The following is a 23,919-nucleotide window of genomic DNA, read 5'->3' as shown; positions in this document are numbered from 1 at the left end:
GCGGCTGACTGATTAGAAAACAGAAGGAAAACTGCCCAGATCCTCTCCTTATCTAGATCATGGGGAAAACCAAGACTTAGCTTAGATTACTCAGGCCTATCAGTATCAAACCTCAGAAGAAATGATCTTTACAAGGTCAGAGGCAGGGCACAGAGAGAGGAAAGAACCGCATTTGCATAGGTGTGGACATATCTTATTTATTATAATAAAATACTGAGTACCTACCTACTATGTGTCAGACATTTTACTGGGTGTTTTACACAATTCTGTCATGTAATTTCACCACATCTATTTGCAGTGGGTGTTACTGTCATCCCCATTTTACCTGTGAGGAAACCATAGAAGGTAAGGACTTCCCCAAAATCACACAAGCAGAGCTGTGATTCAAACCTAGATTAAAGACCCAGGCTTATTGCATTGGGTTATCCTGCTTCCTGTTACAGAAAAGTATCCAAAACTTGAAAATAAGGCAAGAGAAAAATAGCATGTCCTCCATTGTGACTAAGAGGCCCATCCAAGACTGTCTGTCCAGGTGTGTGCTCAAACTTGACTTACTACTTACTATTGACTAGGGCACAGGTTCCATGTTAACCTTTAGATTTTTGGTCCAGTAGAAAGGATACCTCCAAAGGTTACAGGCTTTAGTGCCCCGTAGGACAGTAATGGTCTGTATCCAGCCCAGCAATCTTATTCCAATATTCTTTTCTCGGTGCCTATAAACACCCAGTCTCTCACATTTTCCTTTCAACCAGCCTTGTTTCAGTGAGTTAAATAAATGTTTGTCATGTGCTCATCCTATATCTGAGTCATGTTTGCACCTGAAGTATACTTTGATACTTCTTCATACCATACTCCTCCCTCTCATTTTTAAAAAGAATCAGGGACAGTAATGTATCTATATATCTCTACAGAACTGGGCTTACTATTTAGAACACATAAACATATACACATTTAATAACTGGTTGATAACGATTTGCCACCAAGTAACAATGCACGGCCACTGAAGAGATAACAAGTCATCTGTCTACTGGGAATGATTTTAGAGCAGAGAAGTACGCACATGCACACATGTATACACACACACATGCAGAAGCACACACACACACACACACACACACTGTTGCCCAAAAGTGTCATTCACACCATCAGCCACGGTACTGCCTGACTCGGAATTCCTGTTCTCGGAGTTACTGCTCTGGATCCCTCACAGAAGTGAGTACTCTATCTCCAGAGGGTCTCACCAGGAGCCAGATATCCAGGTGGGCAATAGACAATGCAAAAGAGAGGCATCTGGGTAAGTGGCAGTGACAGGTAAAGTACTCTAAAAACTATATGGGACTCACTACTATACGATCTGAGATCTGTTAGTTACCTCTCTATGCCTCAGTTTCTCATCCTGTAAAACAGAGGTCATGAGAACACTTAATTTATGGAGATGCAGAAAGGACTGACTGGGTTAATGATTGGGAACATGTCTACTGCCTTCTCTAGTTGGCTTCTCCATCACAGGCCTGGCTCCTGACTGTATTCGGTTTTTGGTCTATGAAAATACAGGGCATAGAGAAAATGGGGAACACTTTTGCCATTAGCACATATTAGATTACTAACCAGCAGCTGCCTGAAAGTCAGATAGGACAGAAAACAAGCACTGTACAGGGTGAGAGGAGGCAGGGAAGCTAGGCCCCTCTCCCCAGTCTGGTGGACACGGTCCCCACTCGGGGAAGGCGTCGGTTAGCTAAGTGCCTACAAAGGTTTGGCCCAGACATCACATTTCTTCTATTTCCATTCTGTTCTGGTCTCTCCTCAGCTGAGTCCCTTAGAAAGGATTTAAGTACCACCCATTTGGTAACACACCGGATGCTTTAATAATCCAGAATCCTGTCTGCTTTCTGTGACAAATTATATTTCTGAAATACTCTACAGGACCAGCAGGAAAATACAAAGCAGGCTGCCACTCAAGATTCAAATCAAATTGTAAAGGAAGGGCTACACATAAAATGCAAGCACCATTTTTGTACCCTGCTATTCTATCAGCCTCTTGAGACAGAAAATTAAAAATCTGAACAGATGCAACAACATACCTACCCTGAACTCAGCTGATAGTGAAGTTACTATTTATTGTTTTAACACTGTTGACACCAGATAAGAATCTGATTTCTACCATTGTCCCTGGGTGGCATTGGTATATTTCTTCAGGGAAAAGGTGAGATTTTACAAAAAAGAAACAGCTGAGAGGCAGGCAACAAAGGCTGATACCTACAATTAGAAAGGGACCATGAAATCCTTTACCCATGTTTTATAGGCTTCTTAGTTTGGGGTGGGCACCTACACATCCACGTAGACAAAGATCATTTTGAAGGAAATCAGAAAATCTGTGCTCTGAGTAAAGGTGATTCAGTTGAGGTCCCTCTTTGTTCCCAGCAGTGCTGTAAGATGAGATCTCAATCTAAAGTAAATTTGTACACAAAGGGAAAGACCTCAGCAACAGGAATGTTCTCTCCTGTTCTCTTCCAGAAGGGTGAGATGGCCCTGGGCTACGTGAGTCATAAAAGCCTTTTTCACAAGCACAATCTCACTTAGACTTAGGGGTTCTTGCTGGTTTGGGCCCTCACCTCTCACACCCCTCTAACAGGAGACAAGCTACTTTTCAGAACCAATCTGCCTCCTGGCATCTTCAAGAGAATGTATTCCCAACTGCTGTCTCAACTGAATGAATATACCTCCAGGTATGCAAGTGAGACCAAAAACACAAGTCCTGGTTTTGCTCTCCACTGGCATAGGGATATTAGTCTTTTGGCCACGCTGGAAATCTTAAGTGGTTCCATTTTAAAAGCATGAGAAAAAAAAATTAGTGCAAAAACTTGCTGCAGTTATGCTTCTATACTTGTGCTTATGAGAAGGGGAAAAACATTACCCGCTTTTGCATCCCTTCCGGAGAACACAAATACTGCTAAAATCAAAACTGGCAATAATAATAGGGCAACTCATTACCCTCCCCTTCCAGAAAGAGAGAGAGACCCAAGCTGTACCAGTTTATTGGCACTTACACTAACTCCAGGGTTGTGCTGCTTCTAATTACAATCTATTTTATGTAGTCTAGATTCATCCTTTTCTAATTTAGCTGACTTTCCTCTCTAGTTATTTGGACCCATATGGTAAACCATTCACAGCTGTGTTGTACACTCCACAGTATATATTTAACCCAAGGCCAATCTAGACCAAGAGACTCCTGCAGATTTAAGTCTCAGAAACCTCTTGTTAATTAAGCAATATTACTACTTTTGCATGACTTTATTCAGTTTCTAACTAGACATAAATTAAGGTAAGTAATTGCATAGTCTACCTCAAGCCAGAGCATACACAAAACAATCATGCATTTGGTTTAGGTAACATACTCAAGAAATACTGAGATCCCTTCAAACTAGGAACAAAGCAGACTTAGGAGAGTGAGCTAAATTCATTTTGTGAAAACAGATCAAAGCTTGCTAAGGAACTATTATCATTTCCAGATACTGTCCAGATTCTAGAACTACTCTTTTCTGCCTCATCTTGCCGACCATGTGTCTCTCCCACTCCCTACACTCTCCTGTGTGCTCTGGTATCTGTGTATACTTTGACTATCTGGGTTTACCTTCCCACACAGTCCCAAGGGCTATGTAAATAGGATTAAATACGATTAATGAAATAATCGTATTGAAATTGCACTCAAGGAGCGCATGTGCCCGTGGGAGAGACAAATCCACGTATAAGTTACTACAACATGATGTGACAAGAGCTTTATGTGAGTATGTAAAGTATTATGAGACATAGACCAAGAAATAATGGATTGTGACCTCTCAGAAAAAGCTTGGAGAAGAGGCAGTATATCAGCTCAGGCTGAGAGGTGAGGGGCAACTGCCTGGATGTTATAAGTAAGCTGATGCTCCCAATAAAAGGGGGCCGCACACTCCTGACAGAGCAAAGGTTCTGTTTAGGGCACCAAATAGCCTGGAAATGAAACCAGAAAGAGACTCTGCAGCGAATGAGTCAAGGAGGCCCATTAAAAGGGCAGACACCATAACAGCCCAGGTGAGAGACGGTAGGTAAGGATGGAAGGGGAGGGATAGTTAAGAACTGCTTCTCGCCCTTATCTATTCCTCCTGTTAATCCTCCCCACGCCAGGTCTGCTCGTTTACAATCCTTGTGTTTAACAGCAGCTGATTAACTCTCCGCCACAGGTGACTTGCTCTCAGCTCTCCTTCTATGAGTACATGACGTAGTTGATGGTGCGTCAGAGGGCACAAGTACCTACCACCCAGCATGCTCTGCACTTGTCATCCCTGCACACACACTTGATCTACCCTCTCTAGGACAGAAGGCTCCCATAGTCATCTTTCTTTTACATGGCCCTTCAGCTTTTATTTGTATCGGCATTTGCGGTTTACCCTTTGTTTCCTTTGATGTCAAGGAAACGCCAATTACCTAGCCTTCTGTTCTCTGGATAAGGGTTTGAAGTGGGAGTGGGGTTAAGGTGTGGCATAGCTCCTTAATTACACTTAGGGTAGAAGGCATTCTAAAAGGGAAGGCAAGATCTTTATTAGCTCATTTTTTAAGTGGTGTTATCTAAAACTATCAAGGAGAAGGAAATGGAACAAAAGGGATCTTCCCAACTAATGACTTCATTTGTTTGTAATTAAATTTATTGCCTTTCATTAGGAAGGTAATATATACCATCGTAGAAAATTTGAAAAACAGAATATACTGAAAGTGCAAGAAAGGAAAAGAATCAATTACCCATAATCCTGTATTAGTGAATAATGCTTTTTTTTTCTTTTTGACACAAAAAATTGTTGTGGTGTAATCATACTGTATATACTTTTATATCCATTTTTCTAAGCAACCGACATAGCTAAGGTGAATGTATGTTAAAATGAGTGTCCTAAAATTGTGGTTGGTTGTACAACTCAGTGAATACACTAAAATCAGTGAATTGTACATTTTATGTGAATCGTATGATATGTGAATTGTATCACAATAAAAAATGTTAAAAATTGTTCAGAAACTGTATTTTTCATGTCTCTGACAGTCTACAGATGTTCTCTGTAATACAGAAGGAGTTACCATCACTAAGTCACTCCCCAACTAGAAGGTACATCTGGGTTTTTCACTATCATAATCAATACTGATATTAACATCTTTGGTGTACTGAGCTCTGTATGGATATCATATTCTTTCTCTTCAATAGTTTCCTAGAAGAATTTAAGATTTTAAACGTACTGACAATCTAAGAATTATTTTAAAGAACTAATAGACAATTCAAGAAAATTTAGTTATTCTCTAAAATTACTAGGAACCCCGCAAAAATAAATGAGTTCCTAAGTGGAAGTCACTGGGCATTAAGTGTGGAAAAGAAGACGAGGGACCTAAAGCTGGACCACGAATATGACATGCCTCTGATATCAACAGAACCACAACTAGAAAACGTTTTTCATGCCTGAAACTTACTCAGCAAAAAAAAAAGAGACCTACCACATGTTAATGAACAACTGTGTCACCCATAAACTGGGGGTGATGGAACACTCCATCAGAGGGTTAATTTCAAGTTCATCAAAGACAAATGTTTCTGAAGTCTTGGTGTAATGCCTGCCCGCATGAGCACTCAATAAAGACAATAAAAAGTTGCAGCTGGGATAATGATGTCAGCTGCTTTTGAGCAAAGTGGAAAGCAGGAATCCAAATCCTACCCCTTCACAGGGTTCTGCTTAGAAATCTCAGTACTTTTCTACTAACCCAGAAAGGGCCTGAAGGTATTTTTATTACCATGAGAGTTTCAGCTGTTGCCAGAGTTCACTTGCGCAATCTTGACATTCCAGTGTGCTAAAAGCTTTCTCATGCAGGGATAAAAGCAGCCTTTGTCTCAAGCTGGTAAAAGCCACCATCTTTGTCAGATGAGTTAACTGTTAAACTTGGAGTATGTTTCTACAATGGCATGTTGGGAAGCCCCAGGAATGCAGGCACACCCAAAGAGTGAGAAAACTCTGTGTGTGTGCGCGTGTGCATGTGCGTGTGTGTGTGCGTGTGTGTGTGTGTGTAGGTAATCTATTTTAAGCAATATTTATATGCCAGGCACTATGCTAAGTGGTACTTCACAATAACTCTGTGATATAGTAACTTTGATTAGCCCTACTTACTATTAAAAAAACTGAGGCTTAAGTAAGTTAAGTATTTTTCCAGAGTCAGATAACTAGTAAATTAGTGGCAGAGACAAGATTTGAACCCATGATCATACATGCTCTCATCTACTATGCTCCACTGAGTAGAATGGACTGCACTGAGATAGATAGTCCTGCAGTTTTTAATTTTCTGATTAGTGACTTCCTGACTTCCCAACCTGGCCTTTGACAAGTATGACCATTTAAAAGCACCAAAGATAAAGACTTTTTAAAAGTCAAATTTGGATGCTTTAATAATGAGCAACCTTTCAGTTGCTCAGGCAGCCATTCTGGGAGGTTCCCACAGTATCCCCAAGGAACTTAAGGCTGCTTTGAGGCAGATGATGCAAACCCCTATGTCCTATTGGAAGCATAGGATGTAAAAAAATCTTTCTACTTTTCTTCCTACCTCTGGAAAAAAAAGTCACCAGTTTCTCAAAGGGTTTTAGGAAAGGTGAACATGTAATTTATTCTGCAAAGTAGAACAATTCTGAGAGTGAAAAAGGGCTCAATCAGTAAATATGCAGGCATAACCCAAGACAGGATCATCCTCCTTAAGTTCCTAAAGTCATCCTGGTTGAAGTTCCCCCTCTTTCTGTGACCTGTATGTGAATTATACGAGTGTGTCCGGAAGTTAAACCACTCAGAAGAGAAAAACGTCTCCTGGCTTTTCAGTAGGGGTATGAACCAGCAGCTCCGACGCTTGGGCCATGTCTGCATCTCGATTTAGCCTCCCAGTGAAAAGGAAGTGCTTTCTCCAGAAAGGGAAAAGAATCACAAGCATCACCACAAATAATCTCCATGTTTCTAGGGATTAGGGGTATGGTGCAACCCAGTATAAGCCCCTAATCTCAGAACATTTACTTCTGTAGACATAGAAAAGAGCATAATAACCTGAACAAGGTCTTGCTCAACTCTACCCAATTAAATGCCTTATCTGATTAATTTAGAAAGAGAGGCTTTTATGTCTCCTGGTCCTCTCTTACTCATGCTGGAACTCGAAGAAACATACCCATTCTGACAGCTCTTCCAATTCCAGATCCAGGCCTAAGGAGTGGTGTAATTAGTAGGGTTAAAAAAACAAAAAGAGACTCTAAAATTTTTCTCTCATTAGATCAATTTAAGAGCAAAGCAGTAAAATTTTCCCAGTATTTTTCCAACAAATGTAATGAAATTCAAGGGGAATCAGGACAAAAAAGGGCCCTTAGGGATCACCATGACCAACTTCTTCCTTTACAGAAGAGGCACTGAGGCCTCAAAGTGAAAAGCCGGGCCCAGAGCACACACCCAGGGGATCAGGCCTCCTGGCTCTCAGCTTAGGCCTATTTATTTCATGTTACTATGGTATTTAATTAAAATGCTTTCTCATGTTTTAGACCTTCTCTCCAAGAAGAGGAGGGAGGAAGGGTAAAAAGTAGGGAGGGAGAGAGGAAGGAAGGTAAGTAGGTGTGAGCTAAGGTAGGTTTGTATCCACCCCATTAAAGCTACGCATCGTTAAAACAATTTCAAACAACAAATGATGGAGAATCGAGAGATAATGAAAAGACAACTAAAAATGCCCCGGTCAGAGCCTGACAAGAGGAGGCCCAAAGTATCACTTACCTTTGGTCTTGATGGCCGTTTCAATGTTCAAAGCATCCCGGTCGGCATCGAAGTTGGTGTAGGCTTTGACTGACCCATATGCACTTGGGGGTGTAGAGTGCTGAGGTCAAAAGACAAACACACCCAAATCATACACATTTAAGATCCTCTTGTTAAAATATCAATTTCTAAAACAGATTTTGTTCCTATTGTTTCTTTTAACAATTCAAATCATTCTTAGACTAGGTAACTAGCCGGGTATTAATCTGCCACCACAAATAGGACACGGAACTTCATTGTTTCCTATGAGAATTCTTCAAAGGCTCAGCTAGTTTAGAATATGCTATCTATATTTCTGCTTATCTTACTTTTAGTACAAGCTCAAAAGCAGACAATGCAAAGTTGCGAACTTGAAACCAGCCGTTTATTTGGGAAGGTTTCGAAGAGCATAAAACCAGGCTGGCAACAAACTGAAACAAACTGAAAATGTGGAAATGCCTGAATAACAAGTGTGTTTAGTCAAATTTTTGCTACTGGCACATGAATTTCCACTTGGGCCCATATATTGCTGGGCTCACAATTCTTTTAAAAGCAAATGTGGGAGGCGGGGAGGTAGACTGGGTAAAGGGGGTCAAATATGTGGTGACAGAAAGAAATCTAACTATGGGAGGTAAACACACCTCCCATATATATGCCTTACTGTTAAAACGTACAGGTGAAACTTACTGGATGTTGTTAACCAATGTCACCATAAAAAATAATTAATTTAAAAAATAATAAAATAAATAAAAGCAAATGTAAAATGCCTGCCCACCTACCTCTATAAGGTAAATGAAGGAAGTCCCCCTCTACTTTTGGCCACTGCTGTGGCACCAAGGTGGTCAGGCCACGTGGCCCACATCCTCTTCTTGTCAGCCAAGTTCCTCCCGCTCCTCTCTCTCCTCTCTGTATCCTCCCCTCTGCTGTCTTTAACACTATTCCCTCTGCCTACCACTCTTCCTCATATATTTTTTTCTTATTGCCTTTCAAATCATACCCTCTTCCTTTCCAATGCTTTTTCAAAGCCCATTATCCTTCCTGATGGGATGGATTGACCCTCGCCCCACTCCAAATTGAGGTTAAGAGCAACAGCCTGCTTCTATATCAGTTCTCCTTTCAAAGTGCCAACTTTCTTCCTTTGAAACGCTCTTACAGCTTTCCTCCTCTCTGCAACCCACTCCCAAAGCAAAAGATAGACAAAAGGGTGGACAATGTGGTTTGGGTTGGCTGATGGTCAGTGGAGCCACCCACCACTGCCCCACCTTCAACATCGAGGTCCTCCATCCTAAAAAGTCCCCATTATCTACCCCCAAGTACGTAATGCCCATTATAACGTGATGACTTTGCCTTGGCTCAGTTTCTGGAAAGAGTCAGAGACTGAGGTCCCCTGACTTACCTCTCCACCCACAGGCATCACGTAAGAGTCACCTTGGCTCCCACATGAGTTGGTTTGGTTAGTAGTGAGGTTGTAGAGGTAAGTGGTAAGCAACTAAGAGGCCATCCTCTTAAATGTCTCTCAGAACAAGACAGAAATCAAAGCTCAGGGCTGGATAAAATGTTTCAAAATGTACTTGTAATGTACCATCTTGGCCAAACAGTAAATCTTGGCCAACACAATGGATTATCAAGGTATTTTCTATCTAATTTCACTGCTTAAACTTTCCAACTAAGATTAACTCAATGGAAATGATAAACACATTCAGGAAAAAAATGATAAGGATAAGGTGCTATCTTAAAATACTATATCTGCTATGGTGGCTACAAAATGTAGATGGAAATCTAAGGAAAAACATCTTTCTATTTATGAGCAGTACCATCAATTATTTACAAAGCTAGATAATCTGGTTATTGAGCCATATCACATATGGCTTCATTGACTGTCATCTTATTCCAAAACAGAGGGTAGGAAAAAGTTTTACATAATGTTAGAGTATCTCTGGAAACAAAATTAAATGGATAACCGAACCTATATTACCTGTAAAATCCACTCATGTAAAAATCAAATTATTGAGGCAAAAGTGATTTTTCTCTTCCTTCAAAATATTGGGGAACACATGACATTTTCCGTTGCAGTCTCATATCGCCGCACTGAGAAATTCATTATACTAGAGTACGGTAACTTCAGAGGCTACATGAAAAGCCCTCTCATGAATCCTGATACCAAAAACAATCTAATGATCAGATCTATTAATGAAAAAAATCATTTAATTCCTGGACTTGTCTAGACTGCAACATGTGGCTTGTATTGTTGCCAACAACAGTGTGCACAAGTTACAAAAGGGAAGATTAAAAATGTAGGTTTTATATGCCATAAAATCTGTGCTTGCAGTCTACGGCCATGCCACCCTGAACATGCCCGATCCTGTCTGATCGTGGAAGCTAAGCAGCGTCAGGCCTGGTTAGTACTTGGATGGGAGACCTCCGAGGAAGACTGGGCACTGAAGGCGTAAAAAAGGAAAAAAATCTGTGTTTGCATGGACATCATCCATCTGAACATTTTTAGAGCAAGCACTGTAGACAATACAGAAGATCTTATACCACAGGATCCAAGCTGTTGTCGGCTCACTTTGAGTGCTTCTTTGTAATTTAATTTAAATGAAAGTATATTGTGTAATATCTGCAACATATGCCTAAAAACCAGTGTCACTGCTGAGTTTTTGTAAAAGCCATTTTGACCGAGATGACCTGAAAGATGTATATTACATATTTTATAAATTCATAATTTATATTCTACTTGATTCTAAAAGAATTTGCAGTGACTTATAATCTCATATATAGTTTAATTTTTTTTTAAACTAAAACAAAGAAGCAAATGCATCAGTTTTCTAGGTTCACACATTTTCTGTGAAAGACAATTAATAATTCTGAGCTCCCCGACAGCCAAAACAAAAAGGGAAACATGATGAATTATAGTACTCTCATTTTAGCTATTTGACAGAAAAGATTCTCCACGTGCTAAATTTAAAAAGAAAAAAAAAAGTTCTTATCTGGAATAACTTCCCAGACACTAAGAAGTCAAAACACTCAGGATCATTTTTGATATGGCCAACCATTAATAAAATCCCAGAGTGTGACATCAAAAGTCATGTATCATAATAACAATTACTACCACTGGCATGCTAAGTATACAGCAGGATAAAATTCTAGCCACCTCAGTGTCACTAGTGTCTGTTCAATTTTAATGCAATGCCAAAAAAGTTTCTAGTGCCAAAATACTTCTTTCAAATCAAACTACTAAGAACAGCTAAAGTAATGAGGGGAGAAAAGAGAACAAAGAAGGGTAATGATTATCTGAATGTGATCCCGTTTTTCCTTCGATATACAAGGAAAGGGAGTGGCACAGTTATCCAGAGCGATGTCCAATTTGCAAAAATGACACAAGGGAAAATGATATACTTACATCACCCTCCAAGCTGAGCTTGCACATAATTTCGTGAACAGTAGACATTTTGAAAGAAGCTAAAAAAAAAAAATACAACAAAAAGTCTTAATGAAGAGGCTTTCCTTTCCCCTCAAGCACAGTGATTCATTACATTAATCTCTACTTCTTGGACCATTTCATCTGGGGATATTAGAGTAATTTTTGCAAATAGATGCAATTCCCATCTGACGACTGGGAAAATTAAAGCTTGGCGATGGTTTGCCTTAGGTTTGGGATAGACTACTGAGCTAGCCAGTCTTTCTCTTGCTCGGTTTGAAGAGAACCTGGGGAGACTGATTTGTGAATACAAACCATGCTGCCCAAGCCTAAGGCACCTTGTTCAAACAGGATAAAACTGAGTCATCCACCACTCATAAAAAGTGGTGTCTGTCAAACCAGCCATGACTTCTGTTATTTCTCACCAGAAATTTAATATATTGAAAAGGCCTGAAAACTACAGGTGTGAACTGATATCAACAGCATTTTCATGCTAGCCCACTCCTATATTACTATGTGTAATTATTTTCTTAGCCCGCCAATGCTTGGAAGATATTAAACTATTAATGAGAAAGACAGTGGATAGATTTTCTGACATTAAGTCGTTCCATAAAAGATTGATCCTTGTATTTGAGATTCAAAATGGCTGAGATGAAGTCATCTTCCAGTTAATACACTTAATCAGGCTGTGGCACTATAGCCTGATGAATGTGGTTTTCCAGTTTTGCAATCGCACAATTCTCGGAATCAACACACCAACCCCTGCCAATAAAGAGTACTCAACGGGCATTAAAATGATCTCAACAAAGACAAGGCAGGTCATTCAGCAGCAGCATCTCCAAAATAAAGGAGACCACAGAGCTGTATTCCGAAACAGAGTTGGAATGACATTGAAATTGCGGCAACTCCTGCTTTGGTCTCTTCTGCTTAATAGTCTTTGATCAAGGAAATTGTGCCCTTGCAAATTCAGCTTTCTATTCTCCTCCAAAAGTTTGCTTAGTCTAAATATTTTCATAAAACCGATTTGGCGGGATTATTTGACAGACACCTGCTAACTTTTCGGATGGCTTTAGACTAAGCAGATTCCAGGCTCTGTGTGAGGTGTAGGAGGGAGACTGTAAGAGCAGAGGATTGGCCTTTATTTGTGATTATGGATATATTTCCATAAGATTTTCATCCTGAGCTCTCTCCTAGATTCCTCTTCTCTCTTCTTGATGCTCACAGAGGCTTTTTAAGCACAACAAAAAGAAAATCAGCTATTCTAATTCCCCCCACTCTCACGACTCTCAGACCTCCCCCCGCCTTCAAATATGTCCCACTACTGGGGTATCATCCTGATTTGCAAAGTCTTCCTCTATAAACCGTAGTACATACAGATAACTAAATAATATTCATCACTAAAAAAGAAATGGGCTATCAAGCCATGAACAGACATGAAGAAACCTTAAATGCATTCCTAAGTGAGAGAAGACAGTCTGAAAAGTCTACATACTGTATGATTCCAACTACATGACATTCTGGAAAAGGCAAAACACTATGGAGATAGTAAAAAGGTCTCAGTAGCTGTCAGGGATTAGAGGGGAAGGAGAAAGGGATAAATAGGTGGAACACAGAGGATTTCTAAAGCCATGAAACTTGCATACGATACTGTAATGGTGAATACACATCATTATGCATCTGTCAAAACCCGCAGTATAACACCAAGAGTCAACCCTAATGTGAACTACAGACTGACTGATAGTGATGTGTCAATCAATGTAGATTCACCAAGTGTAACAAATCTACCACGTTGGTGGGGGATATTGTTAGTGGGGGAGGTTGTACATATGTGGCGCCGAGGATATATGGGAACTCTCTGTACTGTCCGCTCAATTTTTCCGTGAACCTAATGCTGCCCTAAAAGTTTTTTTTTTTTTTACATTCTTGCTCTGTAGCTGGACTGCCACCAGCAACACGTGGCTATAAAGCATTTGAAAACCATCTAGTCCAAACTGAGATGTGCTGTAAATGTAAAGTACAAACCAGATTTTGAAGCGTTAGTATGAGAAAAAGAATGTAAAATCTCTCAGTAATTTTTTATTTAATTATGTATTTATAACGTATTGGATATATTGGATTAAATCAAAAACTATTTAAATTCAATTTTACCTATTTCTTTTATTTTATTTTTTCTAATGTGGCTACTAAAAACTTTACAGTTGCATATGCCGCTCACATTCTGTTTCTACTAGAAGAACTGGTCTAGAGAATCCCACGGAGCCATGATTCAATCCTAGCCCAAAAACCTGTGAAGTGGCCACGTCACTTAAAGACTAAGTTTGCGATGTCCTGTTAAGAGATACAAGTTTGTGCGTCTACTCAAGTAATCTCTATTTTCAAGTTGGGCCAAGAAACATTCCAAAGAGTCTCGTCAGCATCCTTTAGCCTGAGGAACACCAGAGCAGAGATGAATCCTCTAGGACACTGAACCACCTGAGTCCGGGCTTGACTATCACCCCCAGGGCACGGTCACAACTGGACTAGATCTGCCATGAGGGGTAAACTGTAGTCACCTGCCTTGCAGAATTCTAGTCCCCATTGTAAACAGCTAAGAAATAAAAACAGGACCAATAAGTCAGAGTTTCTAACAGAATTATTTCCACTTGTAAAGATGTGTGGATTAAATTCCAGTTATTTATTAAATATCACACTAATTCTGATTCTTAGGAAATCTCAACCACAGAGGCAGAGTAAGTTTTTACTGTGTAGTTCTTTCAAGTTGCCTTTCCAGCTCTGAGCACTGGCTTTGCAGGCAGCTGCCTAACCGTGTCCCACATGGAACCCTCCGTACTGTACAAATCAAAGACAATCTGATATACACTCTCCACTCAGGTTAATTCTTCTCCATAGCCACAACCAGTGAGGAGAGACAGAAAATAGGGGTTTTTAAAAGCCCCATAAATCTTCCTTTCTGTTTTATGGTTGACAGCTGTGCTATTCTTTTATCAAATCAGTCCTACATGCCACTATCGATTAAATTCTTCTATTTGATCTTGTTCACAATCCATCCTTCAGAGGCGTTCTTATTCTAGCTCAGTCTGCCCCTCAAAGATCGGTATGGGAACCCAGCCTCAGCACCCTCTATCTACTCCCCAGGGAAAGGGGACTCGGGCCAAATTGTTACTTGCTCCTCCCCAAACACACCGTACTCCTTTAATCTACAGCACAATGATTCGGGTTTCCTCTCCCAACTCCTTACCCTCAACTCTTCTAGTTACAGAAACCCTGCCTCAAGTCACCATGACTCTGGCATCTGCTCCAGCCCCCATCCCACAGCGCTCTCTTCCACCATTCAATGCCAGAAGCACTTTCTGATGCCACTAGATTCATGCATTGAGCAAATGTGTACTGAGTTCCTGCCATGTACCAAGTATTCAAATAGCAAATGCTTAAGTCCAAGTCATTGCAACAGGAAGTTTTACCTTGCTTGTCTCCTCGTAAAGTCTCAGCTTACCCACAGATTTAAGTCTTTGCACACTCTAGGTGCTAAACAGCGAGTCGCTATTTTGCATAATTAACATTTATATTTATAATAATTCTGCAGACAAAGCAAAAATGTCAATAACCACAAAGCAATGTCCATGAAGCTTGCCATTACTCCACGCATGTCTTTTGTGTCCATATATTTCCTATTTCAGGATGCTTAACGGCAAACACACTTTCACCTTAGAAATAAACCATGGCCCCATTTCTTTACAACGTCCAATCCTCTGGCAAAACAAAGTCATTTCTTAGTGAATGATTAGTCTCTAGAAGAAATAGTTGGCTTTGTCATACATATTTGTTTAAACATTAGCTTAATATAGTAAATTTGATTAATGAGAAAGTGTCAGTGTGCTACTACCCTTGAGAGTGGAAAAAAAAAAGTCTTGGCAGTGCTACTGTAGGTTACAAACACTGGTAACATTCAAGTAATCTATCAACAAACCTCTATAACAAGCACACACTTGCCCGCCCTGCATTAAGGGCTATGAGAGACACACAAACAAAACTATGATATGCAGACTCCACCCTACAGGACCTTCCAGCTCTCTCCCGGTCTGGCCCCAGTGAGACACCAAGAGATGAGCCCAGATCATCCCTAACGAGTAGCAAGACCGAGCCAGAATCTGGGTCCTCTGACTCTTGGATCCTTGCCCTTTCCAATTTTACCACAGAGGTTCTCCATTCGAAGGAATTAAAACACCAAGAAAAAGACAAAAACAACAGGAGTGAGGTCAGCTGAGAGATTAACAGGTGAGGTAATGGCTCGTTTGAGAAGGGCAATCACCCTGAAAGACTCCAGCCAGAGAAACATGTTGGAAAGCCTGGGGAGATGGGATGGCGGAGAATGTCCCTGGGTGGCAGCAGAACAGGACAGGCTTAAAATAAGCCATGTCTACAGTGGCGCCTTTGAGGGGGGAGGGGGGAGAGCTAAAATGTAAGTTTCTGAATGGCACAGATTTAAACTTGACTATGGAAATACCAGGGAGCTAGAAGGCCACAGTGATTTGTTCCCAAAACTCACAGCATTTGTTCACCACAGCATCTGCTCTGGAGCAGTCTTCTCACTGAAAACAATAGCTCCACCTTAGTGTGCCTATTGTTTTGAATGAGAATAAAAGAAAAGTCTATGCGCCACGAGACAATTCCATTCCCACTGACTCCTTGTCACAATGTGAAATTCATAAATGCATTAAAAGCAGAACAACCACCCTTTTTTTCTGGCAGACTGCTCTACAGAACATGAAAATGGCAGTCTACATCACTCTTTCCAACACTTTCCAACCTCACCCAGCTCTCCAACTGGTTTCAACTTGCAAAAAAGAAAAAAAAAATCAGAAAATTCAATCTGTTGATGAGTACCTCTGCATCAGTACCTTCCATTCCCAGAGAAGGGTTGGGTTACTAGACAAGATCATTAAAATGGTCATGTACCAGGGAAAGTTTTTCCTTAAAGAAAACAGAGGTACAGAGAAACTTAGTGAAAGAGCCACACCCACTTCAAACTGGTTTTAAATAATTCACCACTGGGGTGGGAACACGCACTGACTCAGCTCCACCCTAATATAGGGAACAGAGCAGTCTCCTCTGGCCTTGAAAATATTAATAAATGAGACTGTTAACTGGCTAAGAAAGCTCTTAGAATGGAAAACATTCATGAAAAACTTGAAAAGTAATTTACAGTTAGCATGACTGTCTTAAAGAGAAGTTAAGGGTCTGTCCTTTTAAAAAAATCCTATAGATTTTCATATTTTGTGTCACTTTGAACACATAGTTACAACAAAAATAGTACCAGTGAAAGAGCTTTAACTTCCCCCCACAAAAGTAAAAAAAGTTTGCAAACAGGTTGAAACAAAAAAAGTAAACCTAACTTTAAATAGTAAAAACAAGCTCTACTGAAATGAATTAAATCAGCTCCAGAAAGCCCAAACATCAATTTGCACAAACAAACAAAAACATGTTGCAACAGGGCTGGTCTGCACAGTAGAATCTAAGTACAATCCAGCAGTTTTGTGGACACACCCACTTTATAGTTTTAACGTGGAGTGTTGATGCATCACCACAAAACACAGCCCTAGCAACCATGATGAATCAATCAGGGACTGACTGGATGATACAAATGAGGATTTTTAAACCAAAAAATGGGTGGGGTGGGAGTATGGAGTGTTGAGCTTCCCCTCCAAAGCCCTTACTGTGCAAAATCCTGGGTTTAAAGGACCAGACTGGGAGAAACCAAGGGGGAAAAGGCATAAGTACGGGAGTGTGGGGAGTTTCCACTACAGTCCACTCTCCACCTCCCCGCCTCCCCGCCTCCCCGCCTCCCCACCCCGCCCCAAAGGTTCTTATTTAACAGAATCTTCCTCAAAGCACACACTTTTCTCCTTGGTTTCATGGTCTTGATTAATGCCTGAGTCACATGGCCAACTCATTCTCCAGAAATCCTGGAATTCTGTCCAGCAACCTTGACCATACTGAGCTGGATGGACACAACATGGCTTGCTCAGGCTTGCCTCTTTTGCTGCCTGATCTGAATCAATATTTGTTTGCCACCTACAGACATGTTGCAGCCTCTTACTCTTAGAGCTTCTCTGTTAGTCTCCTGATATGGGGTTGGAGTGGGCAGAACGAAACCAGCAGGAAGAATGATGTCAGTTGGCACCAAGCACTTTGAGGGGTGGGAAATGAAGGCCTCTACATCTACAACTCAATTTCAGTGTTTTATGGCCCCACATATCATATTTCCAGCGGGGCCCTGCTGCCAACAGAAAAAAAAAAAAGTCTAAACTCAGCATTCAAGATCTTTCACACTCTAGACCTTACTTACTATTCTATAAATAACTCCTATAAACCTGTGTGCACACGTACCGGCACACACACCCAGCACCAAAGTCAGATTGGACTGATAATTGTTCTCCAAACACTCTCAGCACTGTCCTGCTACCCCCCGCCCCTGGCCCAGGTTCTCCAAGTTCCCTTCACTATGAATTCAATCTTGATCAGCTAACATCTTCATGAGACTTCAGGACACAAAAAATACTGTTACCTTTTCTCCTGCACCTCTCCTTGCTCTGTGCTGCTGTAGTTCACGGTGTCTGTGAAACATCAGGGTTGAGTGTAATACAGCTGGTCTTCCATTCCTTCTGCCCACAGCATTTCTATTCATTCCTGTTTCCTCATTGGTCTGAGCCTAGTCCACACTAGGCGTTCAGTCATGTTTGTGGATGGTTTACACAAACCGAGTTTCCCCATATTCTTTCCCCCCTCTTCTTTTCCAATGCACACTCCTTCCTCAGTTTTCTTTCTCTCCCTCAGACTGAACATCTCAAATGCAGTTCCAGCTCCACACATTCAGATCTGGAGACTTCAATTCCCAACTTCTGAGCAAACCTTTGCAAAGCCTGGCAAGATCAGTTCAGAGAAACCTCTTTCTCATTAGGACATGCACCCCAACCTGGCACCCCATCTCCGGACTTGGGTCCCAACACTGTCCACTGGACAGCCTGGAAGTGAAGCCTACATTTCCTATGACAGGAAAGGCAAGGAAGGAGGTGGGGAGGAAAGACTGACAAGCGGCCTTGGGACTCTGATTTCCTCTGAGCTGGGAGTGTGTAAACTGGGTGTGGCAGGGAGACAAAGGGCAAGGATTCCAGTCACAGCCACTCCAGTAAGTCAGAACTTTCCACGAAGCCTGGGATTAGACTACTTGGACGTTATTGACTTCTCTGACAAGACTGAGCTCAGATGGTTCGAAAGCTTCAAGGTGTATCCTAAAAGGGAGACTTTTAGGTAATCTCAGGGGAACCACCCAGAAGAACAAACCTGGGGCATCTCCTGACCCCTACTGCTGACCTGCTCCCCAACAAAGTAGATAGGGACTGCCCCTGGCAACAGGAGAAGGAAAAATATACCAGAGAGTGAATGGGCGGAAAGAATTTTTTTAAAGGACTGGAATTTCCTCTGATGTTGCCTAAAACTAGAATAGGGTGTGGCACCAGGGAAAATGAGGGGGGTGAATACTCTCGTCCAAAAAAAAAAAAAAAAGAGCATTCTATTTCTATCTAATTCTCACAATCAAACCTGGAAGGCAGGTTAAGTCACAATAACTTTAAACAACAGTTTCCCTAAAAGAGGTTAAATAGGATGCTCAGGCCTCTGGAACAGCTGGATGAAGGGAAAAGGAGCTCTAACCAAGTGTGGAAAGTAACACTAATTTGAAAAATATATAACATTCAAAATCCAATTACTGACTATACAATTCCATTATTTTGTCTATTTTTTTGTCTTTTTTGTTCAGTGCTGTATCCCCAGTGCCTATGAGTAGAACACAGTAGGTGCTTAATATTGTGGAATGAATGACTGTGTAAAGCAGCCCAGCACACCTACCCTCAATTAGTGAAAAATGGCTCAGCAAGCCCAGAGCCCCTGCACAAGCAAAGAGAGGGAACAAAGGCCCCACGACAATGTGTTAGTGCCAGAGTGTAGGCCCAATGGTGCAGTAAGAGCCTACAGCCCTCAAAATCAATAGCAATTACAGAAAGAGATCTACCTTGCCAGAAAAAGTACTTAAATCAGAAATTAGTCAAGAAACTAATGGCCACAACTGCCAGCCTAATGTCAATCAATACAGTACTTCAATAGTTCAGACACAGGATATTAAATATTGAGATGCCGAGCCAAGACCAAGCTCCTGATCAAAGCCAGTGAGTCAGCAATATTTCCTGGGCATCTATCCCAGGCAGGCCACTTGGCACTGTGGGGAATTATAAAATCCAGGCTGTCTCCAAATCATAAACCCCCAATTTTTAAAAAAAGGCACACTGATGATCACACCCTTCCACTGCATGAGTTGGATACTTTTGGAGAAACCCTTAAAGCTTTTATAGGACAGATGGACTTAGAAGGGAAGAAAATGCTAAGCTGGAAGTCGTAACACCACTGGCCACAGAGGCCACCATTTCAAGGTCGTCTCTCTGAACCTGGCCTCATCTAAAATCTTTCTTCACATTGTCTGAGTATTAAATTATGTGGCTCCTTGATTCCATAGCCTCAAATTCTATAAATTACAGATCTGTTTAACAAGGTTTTCTTGTTTTTTAAATAACACAGCTCATCTGGGTTGCTGAAAATATTCGGACCACCAACCATTCCTAATATTGAATATTAATTAATGAACATTGATTCAACTTGCTCGTCTCTACTGAGTACACTGAAATGGGAAGAAGGACAATACAGCAGAACTGGATAAGCCTGGCTGGCTTTTGTCCAACGTCAAGAAAGGTCTTCAAAGAGGCAGTACGAAGTCAGAGAAAAGTGGAGAGGGGGCAAAGACATAATTTTCCAATTAAAATAATTTAATCCGGGACCTTAAAACAAAAACAAGTTCCAGAAAAATATTTCAGTGATTTATTCTTCCTACCCACATATCCTCCCTCACCCTTCCACTTTTCCATGACCCCTACCCCACAAATTAGGTATGTAATCGGTCCTTAGAAAACAATGCGAGTCAAGAAGGGGTTTCTGGGCTAGCCTGGGAACTTAACCACTTCCTACAACATTGTTTCAGTGAGAAAGTGCATTCTACATGTCAAATCGCCAAGTTCCAGACAGGCACAACAGCACACTTTTAGGCAGCATCTGAGCTCAGGGGCCCAGATTCCTGGACTCCAGACCTTAGAGCACCCCTAAGGCCACAGCTCTTTTCCAGAATACACATAGCTTTAAAATGACAGATCTTAACACAAAAATGACTCTCTACATTTGTTTGACATTTAATGTTTTCACTGTGCTTTACATATTTATTTTTGAATGAATGCTTTTGAAATTTTCAATAATAAACCTATGTGAATGGAGGTGAAAAATGGACGTTTTTAGGCCACTTTCATAGATAAGGAGAATAATGCCCACCTCCTACCTTCTCCACAGCCAATTGATGGAATCCAGCACTCTCACACTAGGGCTGAGATCCACTTCACAGAGCTGCATGGAGAGGCCCAGGGGCCACACCCTTTTCTGTACCCTTGGACTGAGTCACTGACGCATCATCTCGAGTAACAGTCAGAGGCAATCCGACCCACAGAACCACGGAGGACACTTCCTTCCTGATGCAAAAGTGGTCAACCAAGTAGGAAACTCTCCAGATACACAGAAATCATTAATTGCTCTCTTACAAGATAATCTACACAAAGAAGAATGAGCTGAGGTTTTGTTTTGTTTTATTGGAGAGGGAGGTTGCTACTAAAACTCCCACCCCCTACCGCTTCCCTGCAGCTAGTCGGTTCAAGTTCCACAAATACGCATTAGTTTCAAGTAAAGTAACTTGGAACAGATGGAGGATTACTTTCTAGATAACCGTAAAGCTTTTGTTAAACGTGGAGGTAAATGCCCGGGATTACTGCTCCGCCAGGGCGGCTCCCAGGGCGGCCACACCCTGTCGCCCCCACGCCTCACACACAGCAGCCCGCGTCTGGAATGCGGGGCCTCCCTTCGCTCCCCTCCCCTGCGCCACCTCGCCGGGATTCCTGAGAGCACTCCGGAGGGATACCCGACCTCGTCCCTCTGCCCCGCACCCCCAACGCCGGGGCACACCCGGGCCCCCCCTCACTCCTGTCCGGAACCACCTCACCTGTGCCCCCTCTCCGCAGAACCCCTGTGCGGACTGTCCCCGGAGCCCCCTACCCCGAACAGCCCCCCGGCCCCCGTCGCCCGAGCTTCCCTTTGCAAGGCCGACTCCTCGGGCTCTCCGCGCCCCGCTAGCGCAGCGGCCCGGGGCCATAGCGGGCTGGCGGGCAGGGCGCGCCCAGCTTACCTGGGCCGGGTGCAGAGAGCTGCAAGCTTCCCCAGATGCCGAGCGGAGCCGGCAGGCCTGGGTGGGGCTTTTATGCCGCCACATCCTCACTGCGCGGGCGAGGCCCGCCCCGCCCCGCCTCCCCCTCACCCTGCCGACTCCCATCCCGAGTCAGGGTGACTCACCCTCCCTGGCCCGCCCGCTGGTAGGGCCGGTCTCGCCCTGAAATGTTCCCCGAGTCCTTGGGGTGCGGGACCCGCGCCCACGGCTCTGCCCTCCGTTAAGGCGCCCCCGAGACTTCCTCGAGGCCCATTATCGGCTTCGTGTCTGCCTCCCTTCCTCATTTTACTTCTTGAGTGCCACGTGGCGTTCTCAGTCCCGGTTTAGATGAATAAATTAGTAAGATTTTGGTAGACTTTGAGCTTGGTTAAGTCACTTTTTTTTTTTTTTGGCGTCAATGCAATAAAAGGAAGGATTGTTCCAAGAAACATAAGTCGTGTCCCCTGAACTGGGGCCATTGGCATCCAGCTCATTACCGTCTGCAAACATGTTAGCTTAGCCTCCGGCCAGCAGTTCCCGGGAGGAGCCCAGGGAAGGCGATCCTCGGCTCCAGCCCTGCAGAGACTGGGCCTCCCAGCGCGCAGGCAAACTGGAGCCAGAACTGGGGGAGGGGTGAGGGGAGGCAGAAGCCAGGAACCGAGATCCCACTCTCCTCTCGCCCCTCCGACGTCCTTCCCTGAAGAGAGCTCTGCTCAGCTTCTCTCCCAGCCTTGGGGGACCTGACTCAGCACCCTGCCCGTCGGGCAGCTCTAGGCATCCTCATGGCATGGCTTCCCGGGCTGGGAGTGGCCAGTGGCTTTGAATCTCGAGTTCCAACAAAGAAGTTTCCTCTTTTCCTTCTTTCACAACTGCATTTTTTTTTTTTCGTAGCCGCTCAGCCAGCTTCCTATCATAGTTTTCCTCAGTTTCTCACTTTTCTTCCCTGCTTTGCTTCCACAAACCACAGTGGCAACAAGAAAGCAAACGTGTTTTTGTCTGTGCCTGCGCAAGGACTGTATTCCAACTTCAAACTAGCTGGATTTGCTAACAATCCAAAGGCTTCTCACTACGCCTTTGAATTCCCTCTGTTCGCACTCACTTCATGCAGCTCCTTCTCCTCGTGTTGATGCTTCTGTGTTTTAATCTCCCATCTATCTTAACGTTCATTTTTACTTTCCAGCTGAATGTCATTTCACTCCTGGGAATCAAAAAAGTGATGATAGCAAGGCAAAAAGACATTTGCTGTCACGCCAGTTAGCTGCAAAGTCCAGGCCACAAACGAGGTCTCAGGACGTTCGACCCAAAGCTCATTGTTACCCAGCTCTTTCACTTGGATGATACCCGATAGGCTCTATCAGAAATACAAACAGAAAATAAAGCAACTCTTTTGATACAATATCTGATTTACATTTACGGCTTTTTAATTTAGGCCAAAAGCCTTACAGGCAGAAACTGTGTTTATCTGCCTACTCCTGTGAACACTTTGAGACAGAAAGAACACAGTAATGGAGGCGGACAGTCATGGTGGGTAGGATTCAGCCTCCCTTCTCTACTCCTCTGAGCAGGTTTCACAGCCTCTTATTCCTAATTGTGCTGTGATAGACCCTCTACCAAAGACAAGATTTAAATCGAATCACATGAAATACATAAAAGCCACCAAATATACAAAAGAATGTTTTTGCTTATCTTAGGCATCCAGTAAATCCAAACAAAACAGATCTGTACAATAACCACTTTGTTTCATGCTATAGAACTTACACTGATATTATAAAAATGAAGCTATTAGAAGTCATGGTTTATAAATAAAATTTTAAAATGTGGGGCCAATTCCACCAGGATAAAAGAATTTATGAATCTCTTAGTGCAAAGATTCTTTTTTTCTTTCTTTCCCTCCATAGCTGGGGAGAACGTTTACTATAACATTTCAGATTATGTCTGCTGTTGTGCATACTGTCCTCTAAGGCCTCAGCTTTGTTTTGTTCACACCTTACCTGCCACACTTCAACACCTCTAATAGGGCCTAGGCAGCAATTATAGGTACTCATTAAATTAGAGAATGATAGAATTCACTCAGTAATAGAATGTCTGAGCAGAAAGAGGCTTTAAGAGATTAACTTGCCCAAGATGAAGAAACTGAAGCCCAAATAAAGTCTCTTTGCCTGGTCCAGACATTAAGTTTTGTACTCAAAGTACTTATTGCAATGTAACAAATTACCACCAAAATTTAGTGTCTGAAACATAAATGACCATTTATTTGCTTTTAATTTTGCAATTTGGACTGGACTCAGTGGAGACAGCTCTGCTCTGTTCTACATGATGTTGGGCAGGGCAGCTTAAATGGGTTT

The 23,919-nt window shown here is 42.3% G+C and overlaps 1 protein-coding gene across 2 annotated transcripts in view; it reads right to left on the bottom strand.

The window, feature by feature from the left end:
- The window catches only part of ANXA2 (annexin A2), a 40,742-nt gene extending 19,063 nt beyond the window's left edge, over positions 1 to 21,679 (bottom strand). Inside the window, exons 1-3 of one of the 2 annotated variants that reach the window (XM_039865431.1) lie at positions 21,557 to 21,679; positions 11,212 to 11,270; positions 7,794 to 7,893 (exon numbers count right to left, since the gene is read on the bottom strand). In XM_039865431.1, the coding sequence (XP_039721365.1) occupies positions 7,794 to 7,893; positions 11,212 to 11,259 (148 nt within the window). In that variant the 5' untranslated portion in view covers positions 11,260 to 11,270; positions 21,557 to 21,679. The remainder of the gene's footprint in view (positions 1 to 7,793; positions 7,894 to 11,211; positions 11,271 to 21,556) is intronic. The other variant, XM_039865430.1, reaches the window with a different exon arrangement.
- Positions 21,680 to 23,919: the final 2,240 nt, after the last annotated feature.

Source organism: Pteropus medius, unplaced genomic scaffold (assembly GCF_902729225.1).
Source record: "Pteropus medius unplaced genomic scaffold, Ma_sr-lr_union100, whole genome shotgun sequence".
NCBI classification, from domain to species: domain Eukaryota; kingdom Metazoa; phylum Chordata; class Mammalia; order Chiroptera; family Pteropodidae; genus Pteropus; species Pteropus medius.
This window is presented reverse-complemented; position numbering and strand designations above follow the sequence as displayed.